We start from the raw sequence: 26955 nt of genomic DNA, 5'->3' as shown, positions 1-26955 counted from the left end.
TAGACCACTTGTAACCTCTTCTGTTAATAGGCTCCCTGATAATGCAGCTGGGTGAGACATCACAATAGCACAGCCAACATGTGTTTAAGCTCTCTTAGTGAGACTTTGCTTTTATAAGTGCTTTATGAATCATTTCATTTAAGGCAATAAATGCTCCAAATGAACGGCATGAGGCAATAAATCATTCTCATATCAGTCTGAGTTTCTCTTTGGAATTTTTACATTTATTTGAGGTAGGTTAGATCACTACCTTTATATCCTGCACTTTTATTTGGCTCCCTATGTCCAGATTATTTCTCCCTCTGAAATGAAAATAACAACAACAACAAAAAAAGAAAAGAAAAAGAAATAACACAAAAATAGGACTATAATTATATAACTAAAATAAAATAATATATATAAGTTTATAAGTAAAGGTAATTGCAGCTGTCACACTTTATAATCATTTATTGTAATCAAATAAAACGCCTTTTTCTTTTTTACTCTTAGCTTTGCGTGATCTCACAGAGAACAGATATTAACATTGTTATCTCGAGCCGGCAGCTGTTGGTATGGGCACAAAGGCACCACCTACCTGCTGGTCAAATCTTTCGGTTGAGAGCAGCAGTCAATCAGAAGAAGCCTAGTTTAAAGGGAGAGGGAAGGAAGGTAAAATTCCTTGTTTGAGCCAAAGTATTACTCATCCATCAATCCATTTTCTACCACTTATCCAGGTTCAGGTCGTAGTTTATCTAAACAGACATGCAAACTTCCCTTTTCCCGTCCACCTCTTGCACCTTATCCGGGGGAACGCTGAGATTTTCCCAAGCTGGCCAAGAAATATAATGCCTGCCCCGGGCCCCAAAACACCTCAACTAGGAGGCGTCTCAGCAGCCATCCTAGTTAGATGGTCGAACCACCTCAACCGGCTCTACTCTGAGTCCCTCTCAAATGACCAAGCTCCTCACCCTACCTCTAAGGGAGAACCCAGCCAGCCTTCAAAGGAAACTCATTTCTGACGCTTGTATCAGTGACCTCATTCTTTGGGTCACTACCCAGATCTTGTGACCATAGGTGATAGGGAAGTATATCACTGGTAAATTGATAGCTTCGCTCTTACACTGTGTACAATTGAATGTCATTACATTCCAAGAAAAATCAAAAACTACCAATAAGCGTGATGCACGTCTGTCGTGCCGCGCCAAAAAGTTCCACTGTTTGCTGAAAAACTAGTAAAATTAGTAAAAACAACTAAAAATGCACTGTTCATGATGGCAAACAATAACACTGATTATTTAAAATTATCAATACCAAAATCACTTTCATGGCATTCTACACTATAAGCAGTGTGTATCAAAGCACAGCTCCAAGCTGGCATCAACAATTCCTCCACTTTCTCTTTAAGCTTTTCATTTTGTGCCCAGCTGTTATACAGAGGTATAAAGCAGTGGCGTTTTTAAGGTATTTTTGAAAACAAGAAGAATACAGAATAGTGCCAGCCTCAGCCTGCAAGTGAGAGTGCTGCTGCTACCTTAAAACCACAATTCTTGAGCCACATTTGTCTGGCTGCCATACAGCTGACATGACTGGGGTACAATTTTTCTCGCTAATCTTGCAAAAAATGAAGGTCCTGACAATAGCTGATGACTGGGTGATCACCATGTGAATGTGGCAGCTCCTCCATCCTCCTCATTCATCATCTCAACACACACACACACACACACACACACACAGGCAAAAATGCTCATTCGCGCTCACTACGGGTTGTTGTTGGTTTCAATTAGCGGAGCCAACATCTGACACCGGGACACTGGAGTCTCTATTGATTGGCTGAAGCTTTAGAAGTGCATGTGTCAAGGGCAACTGGGGTCAAACTGTGGACCCCCAGGATAAGAAAAGATTCAAAGAATGACAGAAGGGAGGGACAGAGGGAGGAGAGAGAGGCAGGCAGACATGGCCTATATAGATATGGCTCTGTAAGAAGAGGGGGTAGAGGAAGATCCATTTAAATGGAACACAAAGCCAGAAGGCCAAGGTGTGTATGCGTGTGTGTGTGTGTGTGTGTGTGTGTGTGTGTGTGTGGTCGTGATGGTGATGGGATAAGGATAATCTGGTCTGTAAAAAGCAGTTCAATATTCAAGGCAAAAAGATTTTTATAAATGCATACTAAATGTTAAAAAATCAGCTTTGGTTTGTCAAGGGTTAAAGTTAGTTTAGGATTGGGAATGACTGTAGCCAGTGCAAACGTGTGCAAGTGTGTGGATGTGGATGTGTGGGTGTATGAGTTAGAGTCTGGTGCGGGGGGGAGGGGGGGGGGACCTTCAGCAGCTGGACAAACAGACTTGGTCTGACTACTGTTCAACTAATGGAGACCACATACACACACAGGCTCAATAACAACAACTTGTGGGCCGTTTCTCATAATGCCAGCACCCTCTTTTATGTGAAAGCTTGATCTTAGAATAATAAGCAGGTTGCATAGCTTGTGGGCTGAGCCTGTTGGGAGGTATCATTGGTGTAAACTCAGAACAATAAAAGGGGGCAAGGACCCCACCTGGAGATAGATGCCGTGTAGCAGCTACCTTCTGTCTACAACCATGTAGTCAAGCTCCATATATTAAATATCTCTGTGTCAATGAACTTGGGAAAAACAGCTAGCCTGATGTCATCCAAAGGGAAGGTGCAAAGGTAGGTGAGGTGCAAAAATAAGGGTGCTGGTATGTTTCTGTCAACTCCGGCATGTACATCTACTGTTACACCGACATGTAACTTTGCTGCAGTATTTTCTTTTATGTATTATGTTATGTCTGTTATGTTGTATTTGTTATGTTATGTTTCCGCCTGTAATAAATTCAGATTGTTTTATGTCAATACTTTGGTACATTGTTGTGTTGCTGTGTACTTAAACCTCCAACACACAGACATGAGATTCAAAAGCAGCTTCCTTTTTCCAAGACTCATACTGTACACGATGGACACAGTCACCCGCTGGTATTCTGTGTATTCTGAACCCTCAACGTTAATGTTTTACCACCATGTTAGTTTTTTGGAACTACAAGTTACTATATTTGGGAAAGAGGCTGGAGTTATCAGGTAATGCTAGTGAACTTGGTTAGCAGGCAACATTTAAGTTGCAAATTCATTCACATTAAATAACTTAGCCAAGAAAAAGAAAAGAAAAAAACCCACTATGTGCAGGTGAAGCTCTTTTTTTTAAAAAAAATCTCTGAGGTTAGCCTATCCTCTTATCTTTCAAATAATAACTTTTTGCTTTAGTGACTCCCTTGTTTAGAGTTACTAAGTTATGTGAATCCTCAGATATCACAAACACACCTATTAATTGTTAAATCTAACACAGAGTGCCTGCTCCAGCATTGAGCATGGAGAAAAATGGACTATTTTTATATAAAAAGAAGTCTTCTTAAACTATTACCTATTCTCATTCTATGTTTTCTGGTGTGGTAAGAATCTTTATATAAAAATGCGTCACTACTTCAATCTGCTGCTGAACATGAAATTCATTTTTCTGAAGAAGTGAAAACAGTCCCACAATAGAGACACTTGCTTTCGGTTGAATTGCTGTGCAAAAATCTTTATATCAGTTTCATTTCCTTCGCACCAACAGCCTGTGAATCATGCAACAAAACAGATTTACTCGTTCATGTTGGGAAAATAAGTCATTTTCTTACACTGTGCTATTTCCAAATACCTAGTTGGCTGTGACCAACAGAGCAGGTGAGCCCGGAGTGTGACAGAACTACAGAGGTGCACATCAAGCTGTCAAACATTCAGGTGTCTATAAAGATCCAGTTACTGTGTTTGGATCATTTCCTCCTGTTCACTTACTGTGTGGTCGACTATGCTGTAACCACTATGAAAATCTATACTCCCCGACTACACCCAGACACACTGTGCTCACTTTGGTTAGCCTCCCCACTGCCACATCACTTGTTCTGTTACATACATATTAAGTAAACATAGCCCAGAGCATCCATATATTTGTTTCCTGCAACAGGAAATTACACTTCCGCACTCCATGCCAATAAATAAATAAATAACCCAATGTATATTTTATCCATTATACATACAAGAGTTATTGTTGATCACCATCTATTAATGAACCATGACTCAAGCCCCCACTGAGATCTTAAATGTGCAGAAGTGACTGATAGGAAAATAACACTGATACTGTTTTATCCTGCTACAAATAATTTATTTTTTGGTACTTAAGTTGTGTATGACTGCTATATGATTAATGCACTTATCATCCTCTTTTCTTCTGTGCAAGAAGAAAAGAAAACATAATTCTGACAGACATCAAAACAATTCACAAACTTCCAAAACAAAGTCTGCAGCTAGGCCATGGTTAGGGTTAGAGTTGGCTTAGACCTCAAAGGGTTTACTATCACAAGACAAAAAAAAAAAAATCAAGCAAAATCAACCAATGCAAGTTGGAAAGTTTGGGGCTTTTGATCATGTAAATGAAGCAAATTTCAAAGTTTGCTTTGACACAACCCCAAAGAGATCTGTGTTTCCTTCTGATATCAAACCAGGGTTCTTTTACTTTTTAGGTGAATGTGTAAACCACTACACCTTGCAGCCACTGTTAACCAGAAATGTATAACAGCAGCCACATGTCAAATTTAATTCAGTTTTATTTATATAGTGCTAAATAACCTACATGTGATTTATATAGTAAAGACCCTACAATCAGGTGACCCCCTTTGAATCCTTGCTTATAGGAGAACATCTGATTATTAGGGTTTTCTCAGACAGTGGGAAGGAAGAACTCCCTTTTAACAGGAAGAAACCTCGGGCAGAAACAGGCACAGCGAGGGGCAGCCATCTGCTGCAACCGGTTGGGGGTGAGGAGAGGGACAAATGTTAACTACGTGAAGCAGTATAGCAGTAGCTTTACTCCCTAAGCAGACTATTTCTCACTTTACTTTATACTCCTTGCGTGACAAATGGGCCCTTCCTTTTAGGGCCTATATTTTCTAAAACCTGCACAAAGGGGTTCAGGAGTTTAGTTTCTTTAGTTCTTTTTCCAAACATAAAATTACTTAAAATTGGTAAAAAAAAAAAAAAAAAAAAAAAAAAAAAAAAATGTATTATGACTTTTTTAATCCAGTGATTCTAAAAACCAGCTGCAGAGTTACAGACGTTTTTAAAGTGAAACATAGCATCTACCATAGCAGGGGGGGAAAGGAGACAAAAATCTCAGCCAATTCAAAATGGATTTGACTATAGGATTATTACAGTGCATAACTTCAGCACTGACCTAGACATGAACATACACAAATCAAGGAAAAAAAACAATTTCCACTAGGGTTCTAGCTTCCTTATATCAACAGCCTTGGCTTTATGTTAATAAGCAGGCATGTTTTGATTATGGCTGACTGCCAACTGGATCATAGAAATGCGGCAGACTAGTAGACTGCCACGGTTGAACCGGTCAAACAAACCATCTAAATGATTTCCTCCTCTTTCTGCTGCACCTGCTGCATTTGGAGTAAGCACACACCAAATCCCAGTTTTTCTCTGCTACACTCCGCCCACAAGGCCAAGATCCTTTACTAAATTATACCATTCTGCTCGTCTCCTCATCTAATATAACATTGAGTGAGCAGCCACTCAAACGCTCGGAACAGTCTGGCAGAAAAGCATCTATCTGTCAGTTCCCATGAGCTAGAGAACAGGGTAATTTAAAGCCACTTTTCAGGTTCAATACCAGCCTTCCGGAGAAATCTCACATAGAATGAGATCAGCATTTCCTGCTGAGTTACTGTTTAAGCATAATTGGAAGGCCAGCATTTATTGCACACCTAAATAAAACATACAACCAACGTAAAGAAACTAAGTTAATAGATTGTAGAACATAGCTTTCTGAATTTACTCGCCAGACAGATTAAAAAATTCTATCCAGAATTTGCAGATTAGCTGTCAGGTCAGTTGTGCATGTAACTGCTGAATCCGTGCTGCACATGAAATCAAGTAACTTCTGTACAAAAAAGCAATGGCAATCACAGAAGTAGGCTACCCAGATGTTTGCGTTCATTAAAAAAGCAGAAGTGAGGCCGATTACTTCCAACAGACTATTGAGAAAAAAAATATAACTTGGAAAACAATATATTCAACAGGGTTCAAGTCCTGCATTGTTTGGTTTATGAAGGATGGGACTGTGAGGTACATCAACACGATAATACCAAGACAACTAGCTGTGGTTGCTAACCTAATGTTTGCAGGAACATTATTGCAAGTTTTAAGTTATTTTAGACCACAGACCGCAGCCCTTCCATATCCTTGACTTTTCTGACATCCTGTTAGCATACATGTAATCTGGAAGGCTCATTGTCACATGCGACTGTCCAAACATCAATCAAAACTTTCATGTGGTTTGTGATTTGTTTTTAAATTAGCAAAGGCCAGCTTTATCTTCCCTACGCTCAGTTTGAAGTGGACTTCATACTGATCGTTCCTTGAGGTTTTATGGTTTACTCTTCAACTTTTTATAACTTTCCCCCAGTTTCTCATTAATCAGGAGGAAGCATAAGAGGATTTTAGTTTTATCCACCATGAAAAGTGCCAAGTGAGCTGATTTGAAAGTGGAAGAATAATCGAGAGCAGCAAATGTAAATATTATCCAATCAAGGAAGCAGTTAAGTAGCGAGTTGCATTTTCAGTAGGGTCTAAACTAAATTCAACTTTTTCAAATCCAAAGAGCTATTGCTCAAATAACATCATTAATACCAGTGACTGGTTAACACGGACAAAGTAAATGGCAGCAGTATGGTTTACTGATGATCAATAGCCTTGGACAGTTACAGCTCTGCCCTCATCCCCTCTCGAGTAGCCTAAGGGGATTGAATCCATCTACTATCTGTTGACATCTAGACTGACACTCTAAAAATCCCTTTCACTGCTGATAAACCTGAGGATTAGACAAACAGCCAAGTAACAGCGGACCCCTGCAGACAAAGAAAGCAAAGCCGACTAAGCCTCTGGACCTTACTTTTCAAATATACAAACAAGTAATCCATTAGCTCAACTGACAGCAGAGTGAAGCAGCTGAGTTGGGTGTGTTTGATCAGCCAATTCCCACAATGTTATTTTGACATTTGTGCAAATTATATTGATCATTCATTGACCACTGGTGATTTTCAATTGTTACTAGCAGTTATTAATTCAAGCCTGATCTTGAGAACTAACAGTGAAACACTGATAACACCCATGGCAGTAAATGGCAGTTGCCAGTATACCAAAGAGCTCAAGCAGCTTAGGCATGTCTTATAAAAAAGGAATGCTCCACCTGTGAGTCAGCCACATCACTAGCATAACTCTACTGGGTCCAAAGGCAACTGCCCAGATGCCTAGGGCTGGATTTCAGGGACAACAGTTTAGTGGGAAGAGGGTTTATGTTTACAGCTTTGCAGCAACTGGACATACATGTAACTGTCTAAAAGTTTAGGCAGCATGGACTTAAATATGCACACAACTCTCTTTAGTTCCACCAAGGACTAGGCTCAGCAATCAGTCAGACCCCTGATTACCATCAGCAGATCCAACGTCATCAGTGATGTCTTAGACACACGCCTGTACAAAGAACTGGAAAAGAGCGGAAAGTCAAATCTGAAATCTAATAAAAATGGTTGCATTATGTACAGCAAAGAGATGCTGTTTGAACAGTCCCTAAAATGGCATTTGAGGGTGATGCAGATCGAGTTCCCACAGCAGAGTCATTTCAACCTTCAACACAGAATATAAATTATGCTTATTAGTCACATTTCTTCTGAAGGCTTCTGGGTTTTGACATGAACAAGATCAAGATGTCATTTCCTTTTAGCTGTTGTAATGAATTAACCCAATTCAGCAAGAGTGCCTTATATGTATTGTAACTCTGTAGTGAAGAGGGAGAGTTAGGGGCCTAAAGCAGTAATACAGAATGGGGCAGCTGGGGGTTTAGGGTTTTGTCTAGAGCATGAGCTGCAGCCAGAGCTGAGGCTCTCCAGGGAGCTTGGTAAAGGGACCAGGGATGTCGCTGAGGCAGGGCACTGGTGGATAGTGGCACATGCACAACTGTCCTACGGCTGAGGGCTGCTTCAGAACAATAAAAGCCACACCCTCTGGGTTTAATAAAGCATGCCTTCTTCGGACCTATTGTAAGAAGATTACCTTTTCAAAAAGGATTACATGAATGAGGATTAATGTTGACCTTATTGTTGTATTAGCTAGGGATTCTATGCTATTCCGGATATTGAATTTTTTTTAATCCAAATTTTGATACTTCATTCTGAACATCGTCTTCTCAGACGAAGCTGCCCGGCAGAAAGGGATAGCAATATTAAAGTTACAATTCAGCAACGGTACACAAACACCTACAGGCCAAAATTACGGAAATATCAACCCCCCCCAAGAAAACATCAGTATAATATTCAAGCTTTCCAGCTTCATGTGCAAGTGTGATAAGCAATCCAAAGAACAAAGAGAGAAGATGAATAATTTAGTTATGGAAAATAAAAACCCAATTAAAAGCATTTATTTAAGTTGATAAGAAAGAAGAAAAAAAGGGCGGACGGCAAGATAAAAACTACTAATGTGTTCATAAAATATCAGCTAGGAAAGAGCTGCTAACACAACAAAGAGAACAAGAGGCACTCCTTTATCCGCCAGCATTATTCTGCGATGAGGTAAGTAGCTTGCTCAATGGAAAGTTTTGTAAAATAAACATTATTAGTAATAGAAGCTACTGTCACATCTACACTCATTGTGAGATTATTTTATTTGTATAAAAAAAATATGCTGTTTCCTGTCCATGAACAAAAAGGTAAGTGTGGTAAATATTCTTAACACCTGGGCAGTAACACATCTTCAATCAAATTAAGGGGCAACCACATAGGACGCATTATGCTTTCTTCTAAACTCAAATGAAATACCAGGTATTGTACACCACACTACAGAAACATTTTTAGGACACTGTCAGTCAAGCACTCCAAAACACCAAGTCTGCCTTTGAAATTTCTCTAAATTACTCTAGAATATTACTACTTTTCTTTGTGGAGTTCCTCAGAACAAAAGTACAATGAAATTGTATTTTTTGAGTCAATCTAATTCAAATTTCTACAAACCTGTCAGATTTCCCACTAAAAAAAAAATCTTTCCTACAATTTCCAAGGGGCATGTTCTAAATCATAGGAGATAAATTGTTAGATAAGGTGTTGTAGACAAAAGAAGTGAGACAGACTAACCACAATGAGTAACCAGTTTTCCACTTCCTAACACAGCCAAGAAATGAAACCTTATCTGTGGATTGGTGGTTATCTGGGCACCCCCATCCATCTGCTTAGTTAACTGATTCTACCAAGAAGAGTTCAGGCTGAATTTTTCACTCATTATATTGCACCCTTCCAGCGGAACCAAAGATATGAATCAAGGTTCAGTATGTGACACATATGTGTGTGTGTGTGTGCTTTTCTTGACAAACTCCCTGCACCTCTATTGTAAATCCTGTATGGTCAATAGGATGAGGGAATTGAAAGGGGGTTTCCATTTAAGTACAGTGAATGAAAGCTTGCTCCTAATGAAAAGGAGTATTTATTAGGCTGCCAATCTGACTGTCAGCCAACTCCCGCGAGAGCTTACTGAGGCCTAAGATCCAATCTAGCCAGGAGATAGCAAGCGTATCTGAAGCAGGGTCAACCAAATGTGAGTTGTCTTAACTAAGCTTGGAAAACCGATAAAAGAAGCAGCTTGGAGTTAGAGAAGAGAAGAAAATACAGGCCGAGAGCTTGAACAATGCCTTTTAGTTTCCTTTATCTTCCTAGGGATGCCTGTGGCCACAGTGGTGCCCCAGCAAGTGTTCTCTGCAGATTCTCCACTCCCACACCCTACAACCACAAACACACACACACACAGAAGAATGTACCATAAGGGACCACCAGCTGTTGCAGTGACCAATATGGGGAACGCCCTAATACTTCTATCATCAGAATCTGGTGTGCACATAATGCACCTACTTGGATAGGCTGTTTGCCCTCTCATTTCTTTCCATGCCAGTTCCTTGTTCTGATTATGATTAAGCAAACAAGTGCCTTGAAATCACCTAACAACTTAACAACACAGTTACTCATTAACAAGCGCTCATCAAAACTCAGCAAGGGATCACATCCTTTCCTGTTTTTATAATTAGCAACCGATGCCTGTGTTACTAAAAAATGCTGCTAAAAATATATCTCACATCTTACTACGGTATGTGACACCCGAGAAGGTTATGGATGAGACGGCCTGCTGAGGAGGCTTCTGATTTCAAAAGGAAAAAGCACTCCGTTTACTGTTCCCACTCATTTCCACTTTTCTCGCTGTTTAAAGGCAAACTACTTAACCTACAGTGCAGTCAACACTTGATACCTATAAATCAAAAAGCCCTGTCCTTGCTGCATGCGTGCTGAGCAGTCCTGCTTCTGTGACTCACAGAAAGGGCTAGAAAGCGGTGGTTTGAGCAGCATCACTTTTTCAATGACCAGCTGCAGCTGAAGTGGCCTTCGACCCATTCCTCTCCGTGTGTCTGAGAGGTTTGGGCTCCGGAAGAAACCTAAATGCTTGCTGTATGCCACATATAATGAGCATAATGAGCCACAGTTTGATTTCAAAAGCTCTCCATGTAGAAATGGCAGCCGCCCTGCGATACTGTTTTGGGTGTGACCCAGAAGATTTCTTGCTGTATGGAGTCTGAAGCCTAACAAAATTTAACAAAAGGTTGTAAGTGAAAAACAGAACTAAATTAATGTGTGTTTGTTGAAACCATATAAAACCTTACATGTTATTTTAACCATTCTGGCTTTCTATTGTCATTCACTTTTTACTATAATTTTTAAACTATACTTTTTAAACTACTACTTTTTACTATATTTTTGAATGTCCAATGTATGTATTTATTTTATTTTTACTTTTGGATCTCTCTGTGTGTGTAATAGATAGACAATAGATTCACTATCTATAGATTCAGCCCTATTGTCAGTCATACATCAGAAACACCTGAAACAGTAAAGTAAAATAGCCTAATATTTAAAGCTAACAAAAACATGAGCTAATGTCAATTCCAACTTTTAAGTTAGTTCAGAAAATTACAATACATTAAACAGACTGAATACACAACTTATTATTACTGTGGACCTTGATAAAGACAAGAAAGATGTCGCTAAAAATGAAGACAATATATGAATATATGCAAGTTCTCATTAGCTAATTCAAGCTAAAATGTTTGCTAGGTTATACTAGCTACAGCTCAAAGCAGTACAGCAGTATACAGATCATGGATGCACTGACTGTTAAAGTTTGGTTACCGGTATTTAGAAAAACCTATGAACGACAACACCATTTTCTTTTGGTTGTTTTTATTACACTTTTAGTGTTAGGTAAAACCAAAATGATTCATTAAAACTCTACCAATTTACTTACAGACTAATGTTATCAGGTGATATTAGCTATATGATGATTTACCAATATCATCATTTTTAATAGCCAATAAATAAAGATTTTAAAAGCAAAGAAGAGACAGGGAAAATCATCATTCAGCCATGATATGAGTATTGATGCTGCATAGTTTGTCCACCAGACGTTACTCTGCAACTCCCTAATAAGGACAACAGTTAGTTGGAATGCCACACATGCATAAACAAGTGAATAAATAACACATTTTAGATTTTAAAACAAATGCTAAGGAAATTAGCTTAAAAATAAACTATCGGTTGATATATTGATAAGTGTCCGAATATCGATATTGTCCTCAAATGTCTATAGCAGTTTGGCTCTAATATTCATTACAAAAAGAAACAGATTTACAATCTTTCAGGTCTTCAACACCTTATTTTGTGACACTGTGACAAAAACCTTAGCCACCATAATTGGTAATATATTGTTTGCCAATAGGCAATCCAATCAGTGTGTCTGATATCACGCAAAAATGTTGATACCAACAAATACTGGCAACCATAAGCTATATTGGTATATTTCTTCAAAGAGCATTTACATTAGTTTTATTCTATTTATATGGTCCCAATTCACAACAGCAATCACATCAAGGCACTTTATATTGTAAGATAAAAACCCTCAAAGAAACAAAGTTTTATATTCCCTTTTACAAACTTTTCATTCAAGCATCTCCACAGTCAGCTTACATGGCACAACTGACAAACTGGCTTTAAATCTATGAACAGTGTAACTTTTCTACAAAGTGATAAAGCAATAAAAAGCACTTTCTTTCATCCCCCACAGTCCATCGTGGGTAATGCGATATCGTGCTTTGGAACAGACCATCAGCAAGCAGATGGCCAGCTATTCCAAAAGTGTCTGAATGACAGGACCTACATAAGCAAGGTTCAAGACCGGGCTATGCAGCCATTAAAAATGCATATGAATTGTCCTATCAAAACATTTGACCCCTTTTTTAAAAAAAATGGGAAGAAAACCTGCTTTCCCTCACTGCCCTCTCACGAGACTTAGAAGAGAGTTTTTCTGGAGGCTCTGATTTGATTTAATCAATCTCTAAGCTGTTTCTCATGTTGCTGGATTAAATCTGACAGCTGTTTTAAAACAGAGAACCAGCTGTTGAGCTAAAGTCAAGCTTCCCTTTTTTTAGCCATTTCAACCAAACCATGCATTCACCCCGCACTCAAGAACATCAATCTATGAGAGAAACGTCTTTGTTTTAGGGTGAGCTTCCTCATTGTCTAAAGGCTGATGAGATGTTTCTCGTCACCACACGCGACATAAACAACATCCACAATCATTACCCAACAATGAGAGCGAGCCCATGTTCACGCCTCTAAACGCCAGTGAACTCCGTCCAAGTTCAGTGAACACAAAGTGCGTAATTTCTGTTTTCTAAATGAGGCAGTAAAGAGGCAGCCGCGTATGTCCAGGAGAATGTTAGCAGGTGAGCAAGGCATTTGACATTTGGCTCGCACAGCTCATGCACATTCCTACATCAGCTGACAAAGAGAGTGCGCACGGTGGTCCCGCTCTGTGTCCATTGTAAAGCAGTCTGGTCTGAGTGTGCTGGGTAAGCTGGCACGGAGACTGCGCGTGACGCTGACAAATTCTGTTATATCCAAACAAACTGCGAGCACAATACTGCAAAATTACAAAGCAGGCCCACCTTCCATGTCAAACAAGTATCTAATATGAATTAAAGTTATGATAATACTTGTAAATGTTCCAACGCGCATTATGCCACCAAGCAGGTTTCTGTCTTTAACAAAGAAAAACTGAATGAGAAGACAGGCTATTATTCTTAATTTTACAAGAGGTTCTTTTGCCACAACTCCTGCTTGTTTTTTGTTGTTGTTTTTTTAATCAATTTTAATCAAGGACGGCCTTGAACTTACCTGTTAGGTGTAAAGCTGATGAATCAGCCCTCCATAGTGCTGACTGCAGAGAAACGGAGACTCACATCCACGCTAACAAGCAGAAAGTATCTGATGGGGTTAACCTCTACTTCGCGATTCAGACGGGGAGGAAAAAAGAGAAAGAAAGAATTTCTCAGCGCAGTTTAGAAAAAAAACAACTGAACGCAGAAAGAAGGTCCCAGTCCTGTCCGGCGGGTGTTTGTGGGTGTGGGTGGGTGTTCCCCTCAGAACCAGGAGCGGTCTGTTGTTTGGCCGCAGGACGGGGACCTCTACTCAGCTGAGAGGGTTCAACAGCTTTGCGTGAGGCTGAGTGAGCGTCATTCTCCGAGTCTGTACCCGCGAGATCGGATGATAGTCTAACCTACAAAATAAAAGCCTCGACTGTTTATTGTAATTCATAGTATTAGTAGAAAATATCTCTACTTCTGTCGAAATTTAACAAATCCCTCAATTAGTTGTCAGAAGAGTCCATCAAGTCAATTCATTTGAATTCAGTTTTATTTATACAGCACCAAATCACAACAACAGTCGCCTCAAGGCGCTTTATATTCTAAGGTAGAAACTACAATGATACATACAGAGAAAAATCCCATCATATGACCCCCTTAAGGCCTTGAGCCTAACTAATAATAATTGCTGTTATTATAAGTAGTAATAGTTGTCAGTAAAAGGTGTGTAAGTCTTGAGGATCACAGATATTTGTATTTACATTGACCTGCTTTCTGCAGTCGGCTGTGAATAACATAATGTGCTTGCATATACTTTGTATACACAAGCTGTATGTTCTTGGAATATGGAAATGATTCAAAAGTGCCCTAGTAAGTTCAATTAACATTATCCAAAACTCTCTTTCTCTCTCTCTCTCACACACACACACACACACACACACACACACACACACACACACACACACACACACTTTATCTTGCTTATTTTCTCTGTCTCCATCTTCAGTAACTTCATCCTTACTTCCGTGTTCTATATCAAGGCTCTATAACATGAGAGGATTATTTTGAAAATCCACATCAGACCTATTGCTCTTCTCCTGTCGGCTTGACAGCAGGGTGTAAGTTCATGGAGCGTGGTGACAGATTTCACGCAGAAGCACGGATATAATTCAAACCTGCTCAGACCACATACAGAGAGAAAAGTTTATATTCTCTGACAGTTCCACATTATCTGGATTCCCTTTGCTTATTACTTTGGATAACAGTATGTGACCATACAAGGGTTCACTAAAGTTTCACCAACCACAACGATGCGTGACTGCCCTCTGCTGGTAGAGGGTCAGCTTTACTTCCCAAGTGTGACGTGTGCCTGAATGTTTCTGGTGCTGAGATATTTTCATAAAAGAACAAATTCCATTCTGAACATTTTTTTTTTTTTTTAAAAAACAGCAGTAAAAGTGTGAGGTCAAATCTGGAGCTCTCCCACATATTCCTTGTTTGTTTACCTTTTTCAAACACTTGTCCTTTGTTGTGAGCAGACGAAGTAAACCACATGTTAGCCCACATTCAGATAGTATTTGATTAAGGTAAGTCATAGATTCCTTGCAGACTATGAAATTTTGGTGAGCATTGCTCTGTATTTCTTTCATGCTGACAGTCATATAACACTGCTGGAGACTACAAGATGAATAATCATTGAGTTTCAAACTAAATTTTAGTCAAAATATGATTTTTCATATTTATTCATTTGTTGGAATGTAGATGTTTTTCAAAACAAATATTTATTTATGAATCCCACTACATTGGGCTGCTTTAAAGGGTCTCCCAATTTGTGATTTCTCAGATGTCATATACAGCTGACGCTACTTTTAGGGAAGACGGTTGGTGGTTCAGTCCCCACATGTCCTTGGCTAAGATGCAAACCCTGAGTGTGAATATTGAACAGAAAGCACTTAAGCATAGAATCTGTGAGTGCTGTATAAGAACCATTTTCCATTTACTGTGACCTAGCTTAGCCACAGCTAGAGGGTTTGAATCCTTCAGACAGTCTTCTCCCTCAGCCCGTGTGGGTTCTCTCTAGGTTGCCTCCAAAGACATACATGTTAAGGTACTGGTCATGGGTGTAATCGGGTGTGAATGGTTGTCTGTCTCTATGTGTTAGCCAAGCAGCAGATTGGTGACCAATCCAGGGTGTAGGCTGTCTCTGGCCCCATTTCTGGGGAAGGCCTTTCTTTGCATAGCTACAAACCCACGGTCTATCCTTACCAAGATAATGATACCCTCAGCCTGTCTTAGTAAACATTATAAATGTTTATAGTGATTCCCCTACTCAACTTTTTTTTTGTTCCTGTTTTATGTAACTGAAAAATCTATTCAAAGTTTTAGTCGTTTTGTTTGCCCATGTAAATATGAGGGTAGCTGCAAGAAAGACAAAAGAAAAAATAACAGGCTATGTGATTAAAAAAAAATACTCTCCTAGCCTGGCTTCGCACAGGCTTTAACTAGTTTTTTTTCTGTTTTATATCTTCTGGTTAATCCCCAAAAGTTGATTCTGTTCACAGTGGCGTGTCTAGAAAATTTTTGTTGGCGGGGCCAGGTAGGGGCACAGATTTGGAAAAGGGTGGCAGATGTAATTGGCAGATAATGTTAAAAAGAATCTACCAAACGTTAACCATAATTCAATAACCCTATAAACCTAATAACTGAATTAGCTTTTAACTCTTATTAGAATGAGATTTTAACCACTATGGTGCAAAGTTTTTAGATATTGTGTTGATAAAGTACAAGAGATACAATCAGTGCTCTGTCAGTGTTTATTCAGCATTCAAGGACAGCAATATTTGCATAGTATTTTTACTGACATATAGTGCGCATATGTTTTGGGCAAAAACATTTTTTAATATTAAAATACAAACATTTTTAACATACAATTGGCAAATTAGCCAATGCCAATGCAAAACTTGATCTGCCTATTAAAAAAAGGAGATAATCTTCTCACAAACTGGTGTTTGATTTTGAAACAGGAAAAAAGTGGGGAAACAAATGAAAAGACTAACATTTGAATGAAACCTGAAAGCAACTAAATACTTTCTATGCTGCCTTATGGTACACTTTGGTAATATTGATGTATAAAGAACAACACTGGCTGATGATGAAATACAGTCAGCTGGCATGGTGACACTGCCAGTATTAACCTGCATGGCTGGACTGGAACAAAAAATTAGGAATTTTCACTAGTGATGCGCGAATCATGAACGAATCGTTCAATACTCGAGAATCACTTTACTGACTCATGAATCATGATTCACAAGCCCAACTGACTCACTGACTCATCCCTGTTGCTGTTAGCAGCAATGTATCTAGCTTATAATTAAAATTATGGAGAAAAACATCCAGTATCTTAACAAAATAAATTCTGCTCTGAACTGGAAGAAAAAACCCTGAGTAGAAGCTCACATTAAGAAAATAGCTCCTCGGTTCACAGTAGCATCGCTCTGCTAACATGCTAACAGCACATTTGAGCTACTCACCCCCTCCCTTCCTGTGCTGAATCGTAAGCGTAAGCGAATCATTCAGGACTCGCTCACCCCCTCCCTCCTGTGCTGAATCGTAAGTGTAAGCGAATCACTCAGGACTCACTGGCTATATCCCAATTCAGGGTCTGCCGCCTTAAAGGCTGCATTTCAAGGCCGATTACGTCACAGTGGCGCGCCGAATGCTGTCCCAATTCAAAGACTGCTCGAAATGCGGCCCTCAAATGCATCCTTCATTTCCCTGAATTTCAAGGCTGTGGCAGTGTAGACTTCGTGGCCCAACATATCCCACAATTCATAGCGCGGCAGTCGGTGTGGATAATTTTGCAGCAGACGGCTGAAGCGAGCGGCCGAAGAGTAAACTGTAGAAAGTAAGTACTGAATATTATGTCACTTATTTATGTGCAAATGTTTAATAATGAGGAACATTAAAACATTACTGTTGGCCACATGTCGGCAAAGTTATTTGCCATTAGCGATGTTTGTACGTTCAGCTTTTACTTGCTTTTAAAGCCTTTAAAATATAATAATACAATAGTCGACCTTAATCTTACAGAGACTGTGATGATTTTGTGGATAATTAAAGTCAGTCATATATCCACAAACACAACAAGCTGAAAGTCAGTGATGCTGCTCGGTTTGCAGTCCTGAATATCACGGCACAAGCAGGGTTCACTGCACTGTTAATGTTAGCTATGTTATATTGCTGCCTCTGTTCGGTGGTGTCGAGCCAAACGGACTTTAACGTGTGTTTGAACGAGCTGACGGTTCACTCGTTAAGCTGAAAGAAAGATGCTTTAATCACAGCAGTCACACATGTGTCCACTGTACCATCTGGGAACTCTTCTTGTTTAGCACTCGTAATAACACAATCACTAAATCCTGCTTCTCTTGTGCTGTTTTGTAGCAGTGTAGACACCTGAGACTGTCACCTGTCTGCCTGTCCTGCACTCTCTCTCTGTTTCTATCTGATTGTGTAATAAAAGTATGTACATGTGTTTATAAGTTACACTTGTGTTTGAATCCTGCAGCTTATCACACATTTGATTTCCATGTGTGACAACTGCAAGTGTCCAGAGTGAGGACAGACTGAGGGACCCACTGCTGCACATCATCTGTGAGGCTTTGCACCTACTACAAATTCCCTTGTTTGTTTTCAAATTCCGTTGTTTTCATTCTAATTCCGTTATTTTCGCTCAAATTCTGTTGTTTTCATGCAAATTCTTTGGTTTTTGATCAAATTCTGTTCTTTTAATTCAGATTCTGTTGTTTTCATTCAAATTCCTTTGTTTGTTCTCAAATTCCGTTGTTTTCATTCTAATTCTGTTTGTTTTAAACTTCCATTGTTGTCATTCAAATTCCATTGTTTCCATTCAGATTCCGTTGTTTTCATTCAAATTCTGTTCTTTTCATTCTAATTCCATTGTTTTCATTCAAATTCCATTGTTTTGGTTCAAATTCAATTGTTTTCATACAAATTCTTTGGTTTTTGATCAAATTCCATTGTTTGTTTTCAAATTCCGTTGTTTTCATCACATGTGTGACACATGCTGCTGCTGTGTCTGTGTGACACATGCTGCAGGCGTAGTCAGGAAGCATTCAGTGTGGATAGTTTATTCTGCCGGCCTCCCAGGTGCACAAAAGATTATTTACAAAGAAAATATAAAACTAACTTAAGTCAACACAAAACAAACATCTATATACAAAACACAGTCTGCATGTTACCCTCTCTGTAACATCTCACCGAAAGAACCCCAGGTAGGCCCTGACAGCCTTCTTTTATACCCCATGGCCCCTCCCACTATGAACCCCGGAACACCATACCATCGGCTTGCATAACCACTCGTATAATCAGCGATCACAGCGGGTCTACGCGACTGGCTTTATTAAAGGTAAGTGGGAAAAATATGTTGGCCACCCTCTGCGCCGCTCAAAATATACCTCTCACCCCTTTTTGTTTATCTGCCGGGTCAACAAAAAGACGCGCAGCCACGGTAATTGTAGAAACTAATGGTGGTGGTGCGTGTATGCGCCCAGATCAGCTGTCTGCGGCCCGGGACGGTGTAACTCCGTCACATCCTGTGTGACACATGCTGTTGTGTCTGTGTGACACATGCTGTGTCACACAGACACAGCAGCATAATCCAGGCCTGACCTCCAGGACGCTCCACTGCTAATGTGTTGTTTTGTTGTTTGACAGACATGGGATGATCCATGATTTGGGGAAATAAACTGCACGTGGCACACTGGTGTCTGTGGTGTTGGATGCATTATTACTCTTATAGTCTACAGTTGCTTGCAAATGTGAAGTTGTATTAACTTATAGATTTTGTTTTCTAGGATGCAGGCTCCAGGTGAAGCTACAAGTTAAACAGACTTAACATGAAAACCACACTAACATCTCCTAACGCAGGTTTACAGGCCTGGAGCGGAGCTACTCCAGGGGAGAAGCCCTGAAACTTTTAATGGAGAATGTGCAACTTTATTGTGTATCTCTAACTGTGTTGAGTTGACGCACGGCAAGAACCATGTGGCAAAAGAGGCTTTTGTGGGGGAGCTTTCATTTTTAAATTGCAGGTACCATGACGTTAGTGGTATGAAAGGAGAGACTGAGGTGCAGGTGCAGACTGAGACCAGGAGATTGTGGAATTAAACGAATTATTTTACTGCTACAATATAATCTACAGCATTAATATTGCATTACCAATATAAGAGATAGCTTTAAGACGACATTAAGATGCTTAAACATTCTGGCACCATATTAACCTTTATTACAGGTGCAGTTATAACCATTTTATATACACCTTGCAGTTTGTGCTTATTAAAGAGTTAAAGCTCAGTCAGTAATTGAAGGTTAGAAGATTCGTCCCGCGCTAGGTCCAGACGATCTATTGTGCAAAGTGACTTAGAGCTATGGAAGGATTGTCTACACGCTTACAAGACACATATGCCATGTTATTCATTATTATCTTTTATTCGTTTATATTCTTTTTATTGAGCTTTGAGTAGTGGCATTTGATTAAAGCATTTATTCAATATATACATATATAGTTTTAGTTAGATTGTTACACATATGAGAGTGGCCTCTGTCCGGTTGTGAGCTTTACAGTTTTTTTTATTGGTTTGGCGCAGTTTTCACAAGCAATTGGTATATTTTCAAAACTCTTAGTACTTATATCACAACAGATCATCAAAAGTGCACCTTTTTCAAACATTTCAGCCTATTTTCAATTGTGTTAGTACAATACACATAAGGACAAAATATCCTTTTCACTACACAAAATAAGTGTTTCATCTAAATAAATGTTTCGTTCACAGTTACTGCCTTTCATAATGTTATCACTATCAAATTTTTGATTTGCATCTCTTATTATTCAGTTTAATACATTTTTCTGTCATTTAATTCAACTGATCTTAATGTTTAATCAGTGAATCATTCATTATATCCATGGATTTTCAACTTGACTGATTGTTGTCTGGTCATTTGTAAGTTCCTTTTGAGAGGAACAATGTCTGGGTGAAACAACTGCGTTCAGAATATATTCAGGTACAACACTAAACTGGCATGCAATTACTGTAACAGAGGGTGATGGAGCTGGACGCTGCTGTGAATCATCACAAGTATATTTTTGTTGATGAGGCCGGTTTCAATCTGGCAAAAACTAGACACAGAGGACGTAACCTTATTGGACAAAGGGCTACCATCCAAGTCCCTGGACAACGTGAGGGGAACATCTCAATGTGTGCAGCTATATCTGAAGATGGTGTGGTAGGCTGTAGACCAGTTCTAGGGTCATACAACACTGAACACCTGATAGTTTTTTTTTAAATGAACTGGAGCAGGCCTGTCAGGGAGAAGACATCGTCTATGTTGTTGTGTGGGACAATGTCAGCTTCCACCATGCACAACTGGTTCAGGAATGGTTTCAAACACACTATATACCCCTTTCCTCAACCCAATTGAGGAATTCTTCTCTACATGGAGGTGGAAGGTGTATGATCGCCATCCCCATGAGCATGTCTCCCTTCTTCAAGCCATGTGTGAAGCTTGTGGTGATATGCTATGCTATATGAACTATATGCTATATGAACTGCTGAGCAATGTCAAGCCTGAATTCGTCATGCCAGGAGATTTTTCCTGAACAATATAGACATCCACTGTGATGTTGATGAAAACTTATGACCCAATGTTAATGACCGGCTTGATTGTGTAAAAGTGATAAAAATAAAAATATATTTTGCTTAGGTAAATGACTTGTTTTTTTTCTCCCTTTCTCGTGTGTGTGTGTGTGTATATATGTATGTATATATGTATATATATATATATATATATATATATATATATATATGTGTGTGTGTGTGTGTGTGTGTGTGTATATATATAATTTTTTTTATGTCTGAACATAAGTGTAATATTTGCTGTGTAAACTTTTACAGTTCAGTTACACTCATTCATCACCAAGGACAATTTGAAACGCTTACCTTGTATTATTTGCTCCTGAATGAAATGATTGGTAAAAGTACTAAGTTGAAAAAAGATCTTACTGTTTTGTTTGGGTGATTAAAGCAAATGTTCTCAAAATATATCACAATGATCATGTGTTCTGAAACAATGAGTAAGTGGAATGAAAATATGTGCAAATACAATGAAATCATGACATCAGATTTGAAAGAATGACTAGTGGTGTTACAAATGTGAGTTTTGTACTGAGAGATTTGAAAATGCACACTTTAGTTATGAAAATAGTACCAAACCAATTAAAAAAAACTGTAGTAGGTGAGGTGAGAGGTGAGACAGAGTGCAATTGAGGTCGAGACATCCACACACACACACACACACCGTAGGTAGAATCATGTTTAGGTAAGAGTTCAGACATATTTTGCTTGCAACTGCATTTTGTGCCTGCAGAAGTGAAAGTTTGTTGCAGGACGTGCGTCTGATATTCCAGAGATAAGCGAGAGCAGGACGAGCTACAGTAAGCACCTGGCATGGAGACGGAGACGATGTTCTTTTCAAACTGTGTCAAAAGTTGTCAACAGAACATTTGTGGTTTTAACTTATGCATGTGATGTATCTGCTTGACGCATGAGGGGGCGTAAGAATACCCTGATGTTATAAAAACAACTGCTTGTGTATTGTTAGGTGGAGATCGACGCTGCTTGTGTAACGGTGTTCATCTCCCCACGCGTGTGTTCATTAAAATCATCGTTTGACCTAACCCTCCTGAACCAGTGTTGTTTTGTTCTCATCCTCAATATTCTGAACACGCGACAAGAGGAAGCTCCAAGAGGAAGCTCCAAGAGGACCAGTGGGAAGCAGGGACCATTTCCAGCACAGCCGACAATCCAGAGAAGAGCTAAGGCAGAGGGCTGTACCACTCGGCTTCCTACAGATTGTGAACAACAGTGAAATCCAAAAAAGGTGGAAAGTGATCCTGCGGTGACATTGAGGAAGTCTACGGGGTGTACGACGTGCTCTGCCCCTAACCCTAGAGCAGAAAAACAGATGTGGATCACCAACGATAGGAGAAGTGCCTTGCATAAACAACAAACAGGAGGGAATGTCAGAGTTGATCATTTAAGATTGTCATTTGTGCTAAGATATATACAACCATTGCTTTTATGTGTCCTGATATGGTTGTCATTGTGCAGAAAGAGCTAGACGATTAGAAGCTTTATTTTCAGCTTTGTGCAGACATGCTATAATTCCCCATTACACACTTAGATTTCACACTTCTGTGACCTTTGGCAAGTTCCTGTTTTAATAGTTTAGCGAGACGCTCACTTCTGCTGTTTCAGCATAACACACGCTAGGTCGTTGATTGATAGCATGCCTTGTATGGTGTCAGGAAGTGACACACACACACAAACACATATGCTTGTCTTGTCGTCACGTGGTTAAGTGAATTGTAACCTCTGTTGTCAATAAAAGAGTGAGGCGGATGCAGAGGAGTTGGAGTTGCTTGGACAGGCGAGTGGCAGCACTGCTCTCCGACGCTCCCCTTGCAAGTAAAACGTAACAGTTTCTGTTTACCAGCAGGGTTGACTTAAACCCAACAGAATCATTCATTGTAAATTATTTTTACTTTTAGGTTTTATACAACGTGTCACTCTCTTTTCAGGACAGTGCAAATTTGATCTAATCATATTAGAAATGTTGTGTTTCAGACACAGATGTTGCTAGATTTACTATTTTTGGAAGTATAATATTTGCCTGCCATTGTCACAAGCTGCTCACAAGGCGTTACCCAGTCAGCCGTGCCAACCACAACCCTGGCAATGTGTGTCTGCTTCTAACAGTGTTGCCAACCCCTCAGTAAGGAAAATCGCTACTGACTTTCCTAAAAGTCATTACAAGTGGCTAAATGACATCATCGGCTAATTTGCATAATTCATCATGCTTATGGAAGCTGTAGGAGAGAGAAATAACATTGTGGAAGAGACATATAGTGAGTAAACACCCTTACAGTATATAAATACAAAGACATATATAGATAAAATATACAAAGGGGATAAATAGAATAAATAGGAATAAAAATAAAAATACAAGTGAATTGCACATTTCAAGTATGGAGTCTATTGCACCGCTGATTATTAACAAAAAGTATTGCACAAAAGGTAATTGCACAGTGAAGTGGAGAGGCACTACAGCTTAGTTGTTCCCCCCTCCTTTGTCCTCCTGTTTCCCCTCCCTCTCCCCTCCAGAGAGGAGTTAAACAGTTAAACAGTTTGATGGCGTGTGGGACAAAGGAGTTTTTAAGTCTGTTGGTTCTTGTCTTTGGGAGAAGCAACCTGTCACTGAACAGACTCCTCTGGTTGTTTATGGCCGTGTGCAGAGGATGCCCAGCATCGTCCATAATGTCCAGCAGTTTCTTTAGTGTCCTTTTCTCTGCCACTGTCACCAGAGTGTCCAGCTTCATGCCGACCACAGAGCCAGCCTTCCTGATCAGTTTCTCCAGCCTGGATGAGTCCTTCTTTGCTGTGCTGCTCCCCCAGCACACCACAGCATAGAAAAGTACTCCAGCAACCACTGACTGGTAAAACATCCTCAGGAGCTTCCTGCAGATGTTAAAAGACCTCAGCCTCCTGAGGAAGTACAGTCGGCTTTGGGCTTTTTTGTACAGGTGCTCTGTGTTGCATGACAGTTTATTGTCCACCCACAGCCCGAGGTACTTGTACTTGTTGACCACCTCCACCTCCTCCCCCTCTATCTGAACCGGCAGTGGACCTGCTCTGGACCTCCCAAAGTCCACAACCAGTTCCTTAGTCTTTGAGGTGTTGAGTTGCAGGTGGTTTGTGTGACTCCATGCGACAAAGTTCCTCACCAGACTTCTGTACTCCTCTTCCTGGTCATCCCAGATACACCCCATGATGGCTGTGTCGTCTGCAAACTTCTGAATGTGGCATAATTCAGAGTTGTAGCAGAAGTCAGAGGTGTACAGGGTGAAGAGAAGAGGGGACAGCACAGTTCCCTGTGGTGCTCCTGTGCTGCTGACCACAGTGTCAGACGTGATGTCCTTCAGCCTGACGTACTGTGGCCTGTCGGTGAGGTAGTCGGAGATCCAAGCCACCAGGCAGGGGTCCACCTCCATCCTGTTCAGTTTCTCCTGGAGCAGACAGGGCCAGATGGTATTAAAGGCACTGGAAAAGTCAAGAAACAGGATCCTGACCGTGCCTTTTCCCCCATCGAGGTGTGAGTGGGCTCTATGCAGGAGGTACAGGATGGCATCGTCCACTCCGACACCCGCCTTGTAGGCGAACTGTAGTGGGTCCTGGGCATGTTGTACCTGTGGTCGGAGGAGGTTGAGGAAGAGCCGCTCTAGAGTCTTCATAAGATGTGATGTCAGTGCCACCGGTCGGAAGTCATTCAGCTCATTGGGCTGGTTCCTTTTGGGGACCGGGACGATGCAGGATGTCTTCCATAGGACGGGCACTCTCCCCAGTCGCAGACTGAGATTGAAGACTCGTTGTAGCGGCTCCCCAAGTTCAGCAGCACACGCCTTTAGCATCCTCGGACACACCTTGTCCGGACCTGCTGCCTTTCTGGGGCGAAGCTTCCTCAGTTGTCTTCTGACCTGATCCACTGTGACACTGGGAGATGATTGGGAGGAGGGGGGGGAAGATGTCCTGCTGCTGAGAGAGGGATTGGAGGAGGGGGGTGTCATCATAGTGTCAGGAAGGGGGGGAAGCGAGTTAGGTAGGAGAGTGGGGGGAGGGCTCTGTAGTAAAGGTGAGGGTGAGGGTGGGGGGGTTGTGGGCTGGTCAAACCTGTTGAAGAAGTTGTTGAGTTCGTTTGCCTTCTCCACAGTCCCCCCCACTGTGCTGTTCTTGGTGTTGTGGCCTGTGATGGTTTTCACACCATTCCAGACCTCCCTCATATTGTTCCTCTCCAACTTCTGCTCCACCTTCCTCCTGTAGGTGTCCTTTGCTTCCCTCAGGCAGCGTTTCACCTCCCGCTGTGCTGCTTTCATCTCCTCCTTCACTTTGCTCCTGAAAGCCTTCTTCTTCATGTTGAGGACAGCTTTGACTTCCTGTGTTACCCACGGTTTGTTATTAGGGTAACACCGTACCGTCTTAGCAGGGGCGACCGTGTCCACACAAAAGTTGAGGTAGTCTGTAAGACAGTGTGTCGCCCCCTCTATGTCCTCACCATGTGGGCTCAGAAGCACGTCCCAGTCTGTGGTGTCATAACAGTCTCTCAGAGCATCCTCCTTTTCTGGGGTCCATCTCCTGATGGAGCGTGTTGTGACAGGCTGCCTTTGGACGAGGGGTGTGTATTGTGGCTGCAGGTAAACCAGGTTGTGGTCTGACTTCCCTAGTGGGGGGAGGGGGGTGGCTCTGTATGCATCTCTCACATTAGCATACAGTAGGTCAATTGTCCTGTTGCTCCTTGTGGGACAATTCACAAACTGGTGAAAAGCAGCCAGAGTAGAATCCAGTGTGGCATGATTAAAGTCTCCAGATATAATAATGAAAGCCTCGGGGTTTTGTGTCTGAAGTCTTGCTGTGACTGTGTGTATTTTCTCACAGGCAGCTGTTGCGTCGGCCCTCGGAGGGATGTAAACACACACACAGATCACATGACTGAACTCCCGAGGTAGATAATATGGCCGCAAGCTAACAGCTAGCAGCTCCAGGTCCGGACGGCATACCGAAACTTTAACGGAGACGTGTCCGGGGTTGCAGTATCTGTTGTTAACGTAGACAATGAGTCCCCCACCTCTGCTTTTTCCGCTGGCCTGCGTGTCCCTATCGGCTCTCACGGATGTGAAACCGCATAGGTCTACGTTAGCCTGTGGCGTTAGCTCGGTTAGCCACGTCTCCGTGAAGATAAACAAACTGCACTCACGGTATAGTCGGTGGTTGTTCAGAGCACACAGTTCGTCCATTTTATTCGGTAGCGAGTTCACGTTGCCCATTATCACTGTCGGGATTGATGGTTTGAATCGCCTCCGGTGATCCGCTTTCCTCGCTCCGGCCTTGCAGCCTCTGTAGCTCCTCTTTATCTCAGCCGGGATGTTGTGTCGCATGCCGGTCTGTCCCTTTGTTCTTAGAGCCAGCAGCTCCGCTCTCGAGTAGATGAAGGAGCTGGTTCCAGAAGTTTTAAAAAGTGCATTATCCATCTTGTATCGCTATATCTAAGAGGTAGAAGTACAGTAACTAGAGGAAGGTGAAATAAGTTTGAAAGCCTAGTCTAAAAAAAGTTAAGAGTTAAGAAAAAGTGCGGTGTTGCAGAGCTACTTGGAAAGGCTGCCGTCACTCCAGCGCCATCTTGAAAACCAAACCGATACTTGGATCTGAGTACTTGCCGATACTGAGTACAAAAATCGACAGGTTTTATTTTATTCTCTGCCGATAAAAAATAAAATCGTAATAAAAATGACCACAAAAAAAATTTCAAGTGAAAAATAAGGACTTCTGTTAAATTATTGCGGAGTCTCCGCATTGTAATTTTACAAAATATCACTGAACTATTGGGCACTGTCTCGAGCTTTCAGAATAATAAATAAACACTTCTGTTTGGAATAAAATAAATACAAATTAGGTTTGAGAATAAAATAAACTTTTAAATTATTGCAGAGTGTCCAATTT

The 26955-nt window shown here is 40.7% G+C and overlaps 2 protein-coding genes across 3 annotated transcripts in view; both read right to left on the bottom strand.

Annotated features, from left to right (window-relative positions):
• plxnb1a (plexin b1a) overlaps positions 1–13707 on the bottom strand; it is a 70145-nt gene extending 56438 nt beyond the window's left edge. Inside the window, exon 1 of one of the 2 annotated variants that reach the window (XM_085145407.1) lies at positions 13362–13707. The gene's annotated coding sequence lies outside the window, so the exon portion shown is untranslated. The remainder of the gene's footprint in view (positions 1–13361) is intronic. The other variant, XM_085145408.1, reaches the window with a different exon arrangement.
• Positions 13708–21228: 7521 nt separating this feature from the next.
• Positions 21229–26653, bottom strand: LOC146494938 (uncharacterized). The gene has a single exon (XM_085146288.1). The coding sequence runs from the start codon at positions 26484–26486 to the stop codon at positions 23427–23429; it is 3060 nt and encodes a 1019-aa protein (XP_085002414.1). The 5' UTR covers positions 26487–26653; the 3' UTR covers positions 21229–23426.
• Between the last annotated feature and the right edge of the window lie 302 nt (positions 26654–26955).

This window comes from Neolamprologus multifasciatus, chromosome 20 (genome assembly GCF_963576455.1).
Source record: "Neolamprologus multifasciatus chromosome 20, fNeoMul1.2, whole genome shotgun sequence".
Classification (NCBI taxonomy): domain Eukaryota; kingdom Metazoa; phylum Chordata; class Actinopteri; order Cichliformes; family Cichlidae; genus Neolamprologus; species Neolamprologus multifasciatus.
This window is presented reverse-complemented; position numbering and strand designations above follow the sequence as displayed.